The sequence below is a fragment of the Carya illinoinensis genome, chromosome 4 (genome assembly GCF_018687715.1).
Source record: "Carya illinoinensis cultivar Pawnee chromosome 4, C.illinoinensisPawnee_v1, whole genome shotgun sequence".
NCBI lineage: Eukaryota > Viridiplantae > Streptophyta > Magnoliopsida > Fagales > Juglandaceae > Carya > Carya illinoinensis.
This window is the reverse complement of record NC_056755.1, coordinates 3,768,037-3,781,291: the sequence shown is the minus strand read 5'-3', so window position 1 is coordinate 3,781,291 and position 13,255 is coordinate 3,768,037. Positions and strand designations below refer to the sequence as shown.

Below are 13,255 nucleotides of genomic sequence, written 5' to 3'. Positions count from 1 at the left end.
GTTAAAAACAAGAAAAAAGAAAACCCCCTCACCATAAAAATTATGCTTTTAGGTAGGACTAACTTGTGCAAGGCTTGGACGTGTACAAATCAGTTTTCTAATATATATTTATGGGCTATTTAGAATGGAAAATTATTTTATTTTATTATTATAATTTTTTTAAATTTTTTTATAAAATATAATAAATAATTTTATTTTTATAAATATTAAAATAATAATATTTTATTAATATTTTATTTAATTTTTAATTTTTATTTAAAATTATATTATTTCGTCTCAACATCATCCATTTAATCAGAAAAGAAACTTTTTAATACCAATTAATGGATGAAGTAAAATGCATTTCTGTTCGCGAGTATTCCTTAGCTTACTTACTGATCACACGTTCTAACAGTATCCCATGGTAATCACTCGCCGACGAAAATTGGTTGGGCGTTGAAATCAATGAAATTAAATCACCACATACATCCCTTCCTCATAGCTATCACTTTCCCAAATTATCGATCTTCCCCCACTGCTGCTCGATCGGTGGTTATCCATATCTGCTTCTTGTATTCGATCTCTACTCATCGATCCTTACTTTCTACCGACTTTTTTCTCTCAGAAAATGGATTCCAGCTGGCTTCTCTCGTCGTCTTCTTCCCTCGTTTCTTTATCTTTCTTATTCATGGTTTTGGCCATGATTCCTCTATCTCTATGCTACGAAGATTTGTTCTCGAGCTGCCGCGACTCGCGGTTCAACTGCGGAAACATCAACGATGTTGGTTTTCCTTTCTGGGGAGATAAACGACCCGATGGTTGTGGATATCCAGGATTGAAGCTCAACTGCGAGAGAAGCGTTGCCACCATAGAGATCATGAACGTGACGTACCGAGTTCTTGATGTCAATCCCAACACCCAGACAATCAAAATCTCGAGAGAGGACTACCTGAGTGGGATTTGTTCCCCAGAATTCGTGAATTCCACACTCGATCCTATACTTTTCGATTTTAGCCCCGGTTACCAGAATCTGACGCTATTCTATGGCTGCACTTCTCTTTTATCTGTCCCTGGAGTATTCACTTGCCATGTAAATGGGGATGTGCAGATGGAGTTGGTAGCTGGATTACCTAATATTAGTAACGAGTGCAATCAAAGTGTTGTTATCCCCGTCAGTACTCTGAGTACTCTGGGAAACTTGATGGATATAGGAATTACTAAGTCGAAATTGGAAGAGATCATTAGAGAGGGATTTGAGGTGAAATGGAAGGTGGATAGTACAGAGTGCAGTGACTGCGTGGGATTGAAGGGAGTTTGTGGTTATGACCTCAAGTTGAATCAACCAACTTGCTATTATTCACCAGTTAAACCAGGTACGCCCCCATGCCAGCATGACCTTTAAACTAATTATTTAATTTAGGAAAAAAGTTAATTATTTGCACCAAATGAACATGATCATTAAGATAAAATATTTGTTTTGAACGGCAATCTACACACTCCTCATCACATTCACGGGCGCATGAATTCTAAATTTGTTTTGACATTTTGGGTCCCAAGTGGGTCCAAGACGACATCGCGATCACGTTAACATTGCTGAGGCAAGGTTTGGTTTGGTTTGGTTTAGTAAGGGAGGTGAAAATTTTGAATTTTAAGAAGAAATATTAAATATTATTATTATTTTAAAATTTGTAAAAAATTAAGAAAAAGTTGAATTATTTATTATATTTTATATAAAAATTTAGAAAAATTATAATGATGAGATAAAAATTTTAAATTTGAGATAAATATTTTATATTACCAAACCGAATCTAATAAATACGGAATTCTCTCCGCGTGGGATGATCGTGTCCTTATAACTTGAAGACCTCAGACTAAAATATTACTCGCTTTATATATTTATCTCTCTTATTTGATGGTCATGATCTCAACTGGGATCAAGAAATTAAGTAGATATTTTTGTGTGATAGATTGCATTCGTTTTCATTGATATTGATCTTATAATATATAATATATATAATATAAACGTGCAAGGGACAACTATATTTGCCCAACAAGACTTGTTTGAAAGTATTATTACTACAAAAAAAAAAGAGACTATTTATGATGAATTATATGCAATGAAAATAACTATTTACAATCAAAACACTCATTTTTATAAAAAATAATTATTTTCGTAAGAAATAATTAGTTACAACTGAACAGTTTTCTTATAGTGTATATATATATATGTGATTAATAGCAATATTGATCCACGTACGTTTATTATATTATGTCACTTTGGGTCGTGTCTCCTAATTCCTATATTTTGACGAGTAGGATACATTAATTTTCTATATACGGCAAAGTGCAAATTATATATATCGTACGTGGTGATATTGGCATGTATAGCAGTGATATTGGACTTCATGAGTACGCGTAGAGGCCAGTATAGAAATTGGTGGTTCAATGGGGAAAAAAATGAAAATTCAGCACCACGAGTTTGATCAGCAGCTCTATAGGCTTGAATTGAATACTCGATTGAGCCATGGATCGAGCAGACACGAGATATCGACGACCAGCTTCCACTTAAATGTAGGAACCAAGTTGCCGTAGGCATCCATGCATGCATTCTTGATCAAGTTTTATAATTTTGATCAAGACCTTGATTGTTCCTCAAATTCTTATTTCCCCAACCCCAATACTACATTTTTTTTTTTTTCAAATTCTGTCCCTCTAGATGATGTATTTCTTGATCTCCCTATCTTCCAGCTTATTCTTTTCTCGGATAACATAATCAAGATGATCATATTTTTATCCTCCTAGGCCTAGTTAGCTAGAAATAGAAGTGCCGTGCGATCATTGGGGATATCCCCTTGGATTAACTCATAATTAGGGAGATATTTAAAAAGCTGGAATAATAAGACTTAAAATGGGAGTCATCAAGTCCTCCTACGTACCTTTATGACTTTGATATATATATATATATATATATTTATTTATTTATTTATTTTAGATGCAGTGGTTAAATTATGTTAAAAAACTTAAGAGTTGGGCTGGTCATGATCATTAAATTGTTTATGGGGGCGGCTGTCTGCTGCTATGTCTGACTCGGTAAATGAGTTCAAAATGTTTACAGAACTTCCTAGTCATGTTAACTTAATAAGTATTATATAAATAAATAAATAAAATCTCTAGAAGATCGAGATTTTTTGCAGGGTATGCTTATATTGCAACTATGTCACCCAATTTGTGGATTGACTAGATCGAGCTGGTAATATTCCAATAGAAGCATCTCTTTTGAAAATTTCAACCTCCCATCCCATGAATTCATTTTGTCAAAAGCCACCAATTTCCTTATCTTATGATGCCTGATAGGAATTGGAAAGCCACACATCCCCACCTCCTTAATTCCTTTTCTATACGCTTGCTTCCAATCTCTCTCGATCTTCTCTCTCTCAAAATGCATACCCATGATCTCTTCCCAGCTTCGGCCACTTTCTTCTTCATCGTAATAGCATTAAGTACCTTAGTCCAATTTCCAGTACCATCTGTGCACGCTGCTGAAGATGAGCAGTACCTCAACTGCAGCGAAACCTTTTCATGTGCGGGTATTTCGGGCCTCGGTTATCCTTTATGGGGATCACCAAATCGGTCTGAATATTGTGGGCACCCGGCTTTCGAGTTGAACTGCAGCGGCGATGCCCCGCAGCTTAATGTCGCGGACATGTTTTACCGAGTCCTTGAAATCAATGGCGCGGCGGCGGCGCGAAGTCTCAGGATTGCTAGATTGGATTACTGGAACACGACCTGTCCTGCCACTTACGATAATACCACCACAGATAGCAGTACCCTCTTTTCTCGTACTACTGCTGCTACCACCAACCTGACGCTCTACTACCACTGCCCTATTATTTCAATATCACCTCTTCTACCTCAGCCGGCGGATGGTTTCTCGTTTACTTGTGCCGGAGACGCTAAGGGCTTTACCAATTACTATTCGAGCTCCTCGACTGCAAGCACGATTAATAGCTTATTGGGGTTGTGCGAGAACAACGTTAACGTTCCAGTAAGTACTGAAGCAGTCAGTAATTTAACTACTGAAGACGCACTGAAGGAAGCTATTGATGGTGGCTTCACGGTGGGGTGGAATGCAAATAACAGCTTGTGCGATAGATGTAATGGGTCCGGTGGGCAGTGTGGGTTCAACATCAGCACGAATGCTTTCGCTTGCCTCTGTAAAACTGGGTCTTTTCCAGAAACGTGTGGATCAGATGGTAAGTATCCATTTCGCTAGTTAATTTATTTGATTGGTAGCTACCTTTTCCTTTTTCATTTTTCCCTTTCTCGTACTGCTTGAATGAATAAATCAAGAAAATTTCTCTAGACCAGAGGATTCAGAAATTAAGATCAAACATTTAGGAAAAACTCCGAACTCGTTTGCTGGGCGGCGCGTATATATAGTCTTAAAATCCCATATGCGAAACATCCATGAGCATCCGGTTATATGATGATGATTATTATTGTTGTGAGTGAAATCGGAGGGAGGCATTACTTCCAGAATTCCATGATAGCTTAATTCGGATAATTAATTGCTAATTACTTAGGTTAATTTGAAGATAAATATTTCTTCTGGTCAAGGATGGACTGATTGATGATCTTGAATACGGAATTGATGGATGATTTGGGTTTGAACCTAACTACGTAGGAGCTGGGAACAATATTATATATGCGGAGTCCGAGTTAGTTAAAGATTAGGATATAATGCATGGACGAGATCGAAGTAAATAAATAGATGAAACTAAGTCAGTACTTGGATTTCTTCCGTTAAAATTTTTAACTAGACTGAGTGATTTTTTCGTTGGATCTCTTTCGGGGGGATTTCTTGGGTTAATCTTTAGCACACTGACCTTCACCTTAGACACAAACATCATCTAGCAGCAATTATCATGTACAATTGCACTATAAGCCATTTTGTGTTAGCTAGGTTTAAAATGGAATGCAATTTTCAAAATCTCTAAAATTCTATTCATAATTTTCTTAACTATCATATTTATTATTACAGCAATGCTACATACAGTTGTGGAATTACAAACACCGCACAATCGCTTTGAAAAATAGTGGGGTCTACGATTAAAAAGTTAATTTTTTTTTTTTCACGTGAGTTTCATATTAATTCTTTTTTTCAAAGCGACTGCACGTCGCTTGCACAACCACGACTGTAAATATCATTTCTCTTATTATTATTATTATTATGTTGCATAAACTGATCATTGGTAGATAAATAGAAGTAAATAAATGTTTTAGTCATAATAAAGTTTCACAAAAGTAAATTCATAAACCAGCATGACTTTATGTGGTATGATATATTATAAAATTATTTTTATTATAAAGTAGATTTAACATATCATATAAATTTCGTATATATCAGTTTATAAGTTTATTTTTATATATTTTGTTTAAGACTGTAGTAGTTTTGAATTAAATAATAAATAAATTTTCAATTATTTGCTGGTAGATGACCAATAAGGGTTGTCTAATCTTCCATTCAAACAAACCTAAACCCCATCATGACCGCTAACCAACTTTGTGTATCAAGTCAATTTGTCCATTTTGGTGTTCTAGTTAAAGTTTATCCCATTCTCATTAGAAACTACCCGCATCGATCAAATTCTTCTAACTCCTATATATTATTGGTCTGCAATTCCAATATATATATATATCAAGTCCTTTAATTAATTTCTTGCACCAACGACAAAGACTAGGTTCAATTCAAAACTCCAACTTGAGTTGTGCATAGACTTTCACATCTATTTTTAATGCCTCGTACTAGGCTGCTTTTAATTAGGATGTTGATCTTTTGACATGGGAACATATGACAATTTCCTTGCATCGCGTGTATCATGCACGGGGTGGGTAGTACTTTTAATTTAATTTTTTCTGGTTAATGCATGCGTAGTAGGTAGTTGGATATTGCATAGTATTCACATTAATGGCGACAAATGATTCTAGAGGATAGTTGACATAATGGACCGCTTCATGTAGGCATCATGAGAACACCGGCTAAATAGTTTATTTAAGAAGGTTCATGTCCTGCATGCAGCCTAGCTACAAAGTCTTCTTTTTTGTTCCTTGTATAAGATTTTAGCCTCTAGAAAAGTATCTCAAGACGCGTCAAGAAAATTATTAAAAAAAAAAACCAGAGCCAAAACGAAATGATCATGAGAAACGTGCAAGACAAAATTTGAAGAGGGTGAAAAACGAGACAAGAAAGTAGAATGCCGAGCCGAGTGAACTCAGCCATAAATATGACCATTTTTCATGAAATTGAATATAATTATTAGAATAATGATACGTACAGTCGTGGGATATATAAATATTATGTAATTTATTTAAAAAAAAGTATGATCTATAATTAAAAAATTAATTTTTTTATATAAATTTTTTATTAATTTATTTTTTTTAAAAAAATTATATAACACTTACACAATTATAATTATAAATATCATTTCTCTAATTATTATTGCATTAATTCATTAAAGAAAGAGATGTTACTTTGTGTTATCCAAGTCTCCAACGGAAAATAAAGAAACTAAAGAAAGAGTTGGTCAACAACTTACACCGCAATGAAAAATTGTTTGGCTGACGTGTCTAATTGCTGTATTCCAAATTCTAGCCTTTCCTTTATGTTAATAATAATATATCATGACCATGAACCAGTCAGTCTCATGTGAACAAGTTGATTAATAATAATAATAATAATATTCTACATAATCATGAAATATTTAAATGTTGTATAATTATTTAAAAAAATAGAATTTATTATTATTAAAATTTTGTGTTATGTCTACTGGTAGATATAAATTATGCCACGGGTCTTTAAATAAAATTATATATTTTATAAATTATATATTTATATTTTTCTTCGGCAAAAGCCACACGTTTCTAATCGTTGAAAGATGCGGATCATGGGTCAGTTTTCGAAGGCTACTCGATGAACAGTCCGAGTCAACCATAGCAGCTCCGTTACCAGTCAACCTCCTCCCAGCAACGGCAGCGACCACACTGCCCTTATCGTATTGCCTCCACTCCAGTTATGATGCCTTATCACTTCTCCACTCCTCCGCTATGCACCCAATCACTCTCCCTCCCGTCTTTCTCCTCCTTTTTTCCGTCTTCGTGGCCACGTCCTTTCCCTCCGATGAAGCCACCCCCTATTTCGACTGCCCCAAGACCTTAGACTGCGGGCCCTTCAAGAACCTTTCCTACCCCTTCAGCAGCCGGGGCGAATGCGGCCATTTCCGACTCACTTGCAACAACGACTTTGCCGGTTTGACCGTTGATTCTATGAGTTACCGAGTCCTCTGTCTCAACGAGACCGCGAAAACCATGACCCTCGCCCGCTCCGACCTCTGGAACAACACCTGCCCTCACGAGTTCCTTAATTCCACTCTGAATCCCGCTGTATTCGCTTATGGTACGGACACTGAGGACCTCACCATCTACTACGGTTGCTCTAATCTGACTTCAGTGACACCTGCTAATCGATTCCATTGCAAGATCAATGGGACGTCGCGTAACGACTCTTATTTTCTGACCGGTCCCGTTCCGACCGATCCGATTCTGAGCGTTGTTAACTGTAGCGTTGGTCTTAGAGAGAAAATCTTCAAGGCGCAAGCAGTTCAGCTCACAAACAATCGGTCAACGCTTTTCAAGGTTTTGATGGCGGGTTTCAGTGTGAGTTATGGTAAGTGTGCCGATTGTCTGGTTTCTGGTAGGCAGTGTGGACTTGATAAGGATTCAGGCCAACCTATTTGCCTTTGCGACAATCATCCATGTCCCTCGCCACCAGGTATTCGAGCTCTTTCTAGACAAAATTAGCGTTTTCTCTTGGGAATGATCGTTGAGATAGAAATGAATTGTTAAAATGGGCAATTTGGAGCGGCTAAGGCAGAAATTGTTTTATCCGTGTAAATGGCAATGGAAACATTTTTGTAGCCTATCGAATTTGGATTATAGACAGTGCAATGGTTGGTGCTAATCTATGTCTTTGTGCCTACGGATGGTTTGAGTGATTTAGAAAAATTATTTAACTAGCTGAATAGCCTAACACTCCCCCCTTAATTGCTGAGGGCCTTAGTGGGGTGGTCTTAATGATGGTCGCGTTAATTGTATTTGTGACTTCCATATATCGAAAAATGACACCAAGCTTCCAATTTCTTGTGTAATTCCTGACTATTCGATGTAATTTCGTCTCTTATTTGAAAGCCTCCGCATTACCTTCACTCTGTCACATTCTTGCTTTTTGTATACTTAAATGCGGCCCGCACCTAAAAAAAGTTTCATTTTGGTGCCGCTCTAGTTCATAATCTCCGTTTAGAACAGCTTTGCAATCCTTGAGTTGTCCTGTCTCCATTGAATTTAGCGGCACTAGTCATTAATATGTTCCATGTAGCCCGTGCTTTAAACTGGATGCTGTTTTGATGGTCTCTCTCTGATTTGGAACTCAGTGGATTTGTTGCATTTGGTCTGTCTGATAGCCCTTAAGAGTCTAAAAGGCAAGCTGCCTCAAGCTGCACTGGCTCTTTTTGTATATGCTAAGGGAAGTATGGATTTTATAAAATGTATCCTTGCTGATAGGGTAAAGAATTGTTCTTAAATTATGCACATATGTTTCTCCTGTTGTTCGATCCCACTTCTGGAGCCAATAATGAACAGGGGATCTTCCTCCTTGTTATACGAAAATTACATTTCTGACCTGACCTTCCATCTTCCATATGCTACTTAGAACTGATTTTATATATCTAAACGTGAATAGTTTTGAGAGGTTAGAATTTGTTTTGAGATTGCAACTTGGTACAAACATAGAAAAAGATATTAAGCTTATGCATGCAGATTTGAAGTTCCACCAATTCCCTGCTTGTGTTTGTTGATATGTGAGTCCCATGCAAGACTGGTGATTAGTTTTGAGAGGGTAGAATATGTTTTGAGATTGCAGCTTGGTACAAACATAGAAAAAGATATTAAGCTTTTGCATTGCGGACTTGAATTTCCACCAATTCCCTGCTTGTGTTTGTTGATATGTGAGTCCCATGCAAGACCAGTTATATGGTATATTTATACGTATACAAGTGCACAAATAATTCTAGTATAGCAGAATTCTGAGATTTTTAGTCGATGCAGGACCCCCACTAAATATTTATAACAACCTTATTATGAGGTTAATAGAAAAAGAGTTATTTTAACAATTTTACATGAAATGGACCATTCTCCAATGAAAAGTACTGTAGATGAGACCGGTAATGGAACAGGCTTATCTAGTTGTGATATATTTTGTCCACATCTATTTGAGACCTATTCTGGCCAGTATTAGATGCTATTTCAAACTTCTATCAAAACCTTCTGTATGCCCTACAATATGACGAGCTCAGAATATGGAAAAGAGATTATTTGCTAGTAATTAATTGTTACCTTTTCATTCTCGATTTGTCACTTGGTTCTTTTTCCCCCTAGACAGCTGTTTTCCTTTGCTGTATTACTTAAGTTTATATTACATCACGGCTGTTTGTGCTTGTGTGATCATGTTTGTTAAGATGTCCTTCTACAATATCTGTTTGTGTCTCATTTTGACTGACTCTGATTTTTTAACCATTGCAGGCAAGAAGAATGAAGTATCACTTGGAGTAGGTAATATTTTATGGTGTTATAACCATACCACATGTTTTCATTGAGGTCAGTAATATAAAGAAGAAAATTTAAGTGAACTCTCGTTTCATCTTCAGGCATTGGCATAGGTGGTGTGGGCATTGTTGGCATTTTCCTAGGTTTCTGGATCTTTTCCATCAGGCAACGGAAGAAAAAACGAGCGGAGGAAGCTAAAATCAAAGAGCTGCCTATTACACCTCCTTCAAGCAAAGGCGTTCCTGATTCTTCAACTAATCTGTATCAAAGCACCCCATCTTATTCCCACTCGAAGTCAGATCTTGAGAAGGGAAGCACGTACTTTGGAGCTCATATCTTCAGCTATGCGGAACTGGAAGAAGCCACTAACAATTTTGACCCTTCTAGAGAACTTGGAGATGGAGGCTTTGGCACAGTTTACTATGGTAGGTTGTAACTAAATACATATCGTTGTGGTTTTTTATTTTTTGTTTCCCTGAAATTTTCTTTTAATTATTTCCAGGCAAGCTCCATGATGGACGTGTGGTTGCTGTGAAGCGCCTGTATGAAAACAATTTCAAACGAGTTGAGCAGTTCATGAATGAAGTTATTATACTAACTCGCTTACGGCACAAAAACCTCGTCACACTGTATGGGTGCACCTCAAAACGTAGCCAAGGACTTCTCCTTGTTTATGAATACATCTCTAACGGAACTGTGGCCGATCATCTCAATGGAAACAAATCAAGCACTGGTTCACTGACTTGGCCCATTCGGTTGAGCATAGCCATAGAGTCAGCCGAGGCATTGAACTTTCTCCATCAATCAGATGTTATCCACCGTGATGTCAAAACCAACAACATTCTCCTAGATGAGAATTTCTGTGTTAAGGTGGCTGATTTTGGTTTGTCACGATTATTTCCGACTGATGTCACACATGTCTCGACTGCTCCACAAGGGACGCCTGGCTATGTTGATCCTGAGTATTACCAGTGCTACCAACTTACTAACAAAAGTGATGTTTATAGCTTTGGAGTAGTCTTGATTGAGCTTATATCATCATTACCAGCCGTGGACACCAATAGACACCGGCACGATATTAATTTGGCTAGCATGGCTATCAACAAGATTCAGAATCACACATTACATGAGTTGGTTGATCCGTCTCTTGGGTTTGAAAAGGATCATGCTGTGAGGAGGATGACAACCTCAGTTGCAGAATTGGCTTTTCGGTGTTTGCAGCAAGAGAGGGATATGAGGCCTAAGATGGATGAAGTACTGGAGATTTTGAAGAGGATCAAGAATGAAGAGATGGGTGAAGAGAAAGCAGAAGTGGTGGATATTAGGGTGGATGATGTTGGGCATTTGAAGAACATTCCTCCCCCGCTTTCACCTGATTCAGTTGTGACTGGTAAATGGGTTAGCGACTCTACTAACGCCAACTCCTTCTAGCAGTTGAGATTTCCTTATCCTTTTTTGTATTTGGGCATACAACTCTTAAGTAGATAAGTATTGTAAATTCATATTCGGATGTCAATGAGTGGATCAATGCTGCATTATCTGCACCATTGGTTGGTTTTGTTTTGTCTTGATAAAATTAGATAGATGAAAGAGAATCACAGTTGCTTGTTGGGCAATGCACATTGTAAATGGAACTGCCAACGATGCACTTCTTAATACAAGTTGGGATGTATTTCTTTTAAGTACATACTTTGATGATATATTTTATCATTTCGATCCGAGAAATTGTTTTAGAGATGTAGCTAGACGTACAACTATTGAGTTAATTTACATAGAGTCTCTAAATGAGGACTACTCTTGCAAGTTCGTACAATTATGTTGAGTAATACTATACACTACATAATCTTATTATATATGATGTGGTGTATTTATTACTATTTAATAATAAATAAATATGTAATAAATAATTATTTAATGATAATAAATATGTTATATCTTATTTAATAAAATATAAATAGAATGATAGTATAATATATAAAATTTTATTTCATCAATAAGATTGTATGCACAATCCCTCAGCAAATATCTCCTTATTTTTATATGTAGTAAGTTCTATCCGAAACCTGAATTTGGAACTAATAATAGAGAAACGGGTCAAGCATATGCCACGTGGAAGCATTTGGAATGGATGGGATTGGGTAGCGTAATTGACCCGACTAGACGCATAACGGTATTATTCACTGTCCCATATCTAGAAAACTCAATTCACAGCTTAATTTCTTCATTCTAAACAACAAAATATGCCCTCAGATCTCACTCACTTCCCCTAACAAGCAGCACCCCAGTATCCAACAAACAATCAAGCTAAGCTTTCCATCCAATGGCTACCTTGCAGAAATTCAAGCTCCTGGCGACTCAGTGCGCCGTAGCGGCTGCAAGCCCGTCGCGGAGCCCAGTCATACAGCTCCGACGCCGCAAGACCCTCCGCATGCTCCTCTATCGCAACGATCACCGTGGCGGGTTCTTTTCCCGAGACGACTTTCCGGAGCTCCGAGCGGATCCCAATCGTACGCTGCAGGATAAGAAGAAAAAGAAGGAGAAGAAGAAGAAGAAGAACGAGGAGGTTCGGATCCGGCACAAGCTGAAGGACCTGTTCGTGTCCTCACCACCGCTTGAGGATAGGGTTTCGGACAAGAGATTCGAAAAAGAAGAAGCAGAAGCAGAAGAACGAGCAGTCGGGTTGTTTCTGGCAAACGGGAGTAGCGATGGTGGAACCCCCGCTCCTCGGCGTGAGGGAAACGGAGGAGCCGGTTCTTTTACGACGACGTTCCGGTATAGATTGCTTAGAAGAGCTTGGCGACCCGTACTCGTTTCGATCACAGAGTAGCGGCAGAAAGGAACGAAATGTACGGATTTTTTCTGTTGATTACTTTTCTTTTAATTTTTTGTCTTTTTTGGAAAAATCAATGTATATTTTGTTGGTTTGCTAACGGGCACGGCCCACTGCTATCTTAAGCGTCTGACGGAGGCGTAAAGTCCTGAACCTCTTCGGCTAGAAATTGGAGCAGGAACGTGGGAGGTGGTCTGGACAGGACAGGCGCCTCTTACCGTAAAATTCTTAGGAAAAAAATGAAAAATTTGGGAAATCATGGATCTTAAAAGAGGTTCTGTTATGGTGTTGGGGGTGGCCTCGTGGGGTTGGGTTTATGAGGGTGGTGGCCATGGATGATGATGACAAGGTCAAGACAAAGGACACCAAGAACAAATTACTTAGTTCTTAATAAAAGCTGCATGCGTCTCCAAACTCCATTGCAGCTTAATTAGCATCCATGCGTTGCTGTTTGGAGATTTTTCCATAACAAAATTAGTTTTTGTTTCTGTTTTGGCCATTAGAGAACGAACCCATTGATATTGAAAATCATGTTAACCATATATGAATTACAGATGGCTGTACTTGCAATGCGTAATTTCTACATCCCCTGAAGCATTCAAGAATAGATGCTTAAGGGATAAACAAAAAGAAAGTCCCACATATACCGCTCCAGCCAAAAACCTGCCCTTTAAGCCTCCGGACCCCCCACCCCCAAAATGCGGGTGCCGTGGCTGGTGCATTCTTTCTTGTACAAGCTGACTTTCTTTTACATGCATTTAGCGGACACCAGGAATAATGATCTTGCTC

At 37.8% G+C, this 13,255-nt stretch overlaps 2 protein-coding genes across 3 annotated transcripts; both read left to right on the top strand.

Annotated features, from left to right (window-relative positions):
• Positions 1–370: 370 nt before the first annotated feature.
• Positions 371–11,321, top strand: LOC122306583 (LEAF RUST 10 DISEASE-RESISTANCE LOCUS RECEPTOR-LIKE PROTEIN KINASE-like 1.3). Of its 2 annotated transcripts, none has more exons than XM_043119008.1 (4): positions 371–1,352; positions 9,613–9,642; positions 9,738–10,061; positions 10,139–11,321. In XM_043119008.1, the coding sequence occupies exons 1-4, from the start codon at positions 608–610 to the stop codon at positions 11,065–11,067; spliced, it is 2,028 nt and encodes a 675-aa protein (XP_042974942.1). In that variant the 5' UTR covers positions 371–607; the 3' UTR covers positions 11,068–11,321. The 2 variants fall into 2 exon arrangements, with proteins under 2 accessions (XP_042974942.1, XP_042974941.1); XM_043119007.1 differs by lacking the exon at positions 371–1,352 and adding an exon at positions 3,001–4,232.
• A 348-nt stretch (positions 11,322–11,669) lies between these two features.
• On the top strand, positions 11,670–13,043 carry LOC122306585. Its single transcript, XM_043119009.1, has one exon. It carries the CDS (start codon positions 11,957–11,959, stop codon positions 12,461–12,463), a length of 507 nt encoding a protein of 168 aa, XP_042974943.1. The 5' UTR covers positions 11,670–11,956; the 3' UTR covers positions 12,464–13,043.
• Positions 13,044–13,255: the final 212 nt, after the last annotated feature.

Bases quoted from the DNA above. Each gene is read 5' to 3' on its own strand.
- LOC122306583 (XM_043119007.1), top strand. From the start codon at position 3,320: ATGATGCCTGATAGGAATTGGAAAGCCACACATCCCCACCTCCTTAAT. The intron at 4,233-9,612 runs GTAAGTATCCAT...TAACCATTGCAG, and splicing joins AGAAACGTGTGGATCAGATG to GCAAGAAGAATGAAGTATCA. The intron at 9,643-9,737 runs GTAATATTTTAT...TTTCATCTTCAG, and splicing joins TGAAGTATCACTTGGAGTAG to GCATTGGCATAGGTGGTGTG.
- LOC122306585 (XM_043119009.1), top strand. From the start codon at position 11,957: ATGGCTACCTTGCAGAAATTCAAGCTCCTGGCGACTCAGTGCGCCGTA.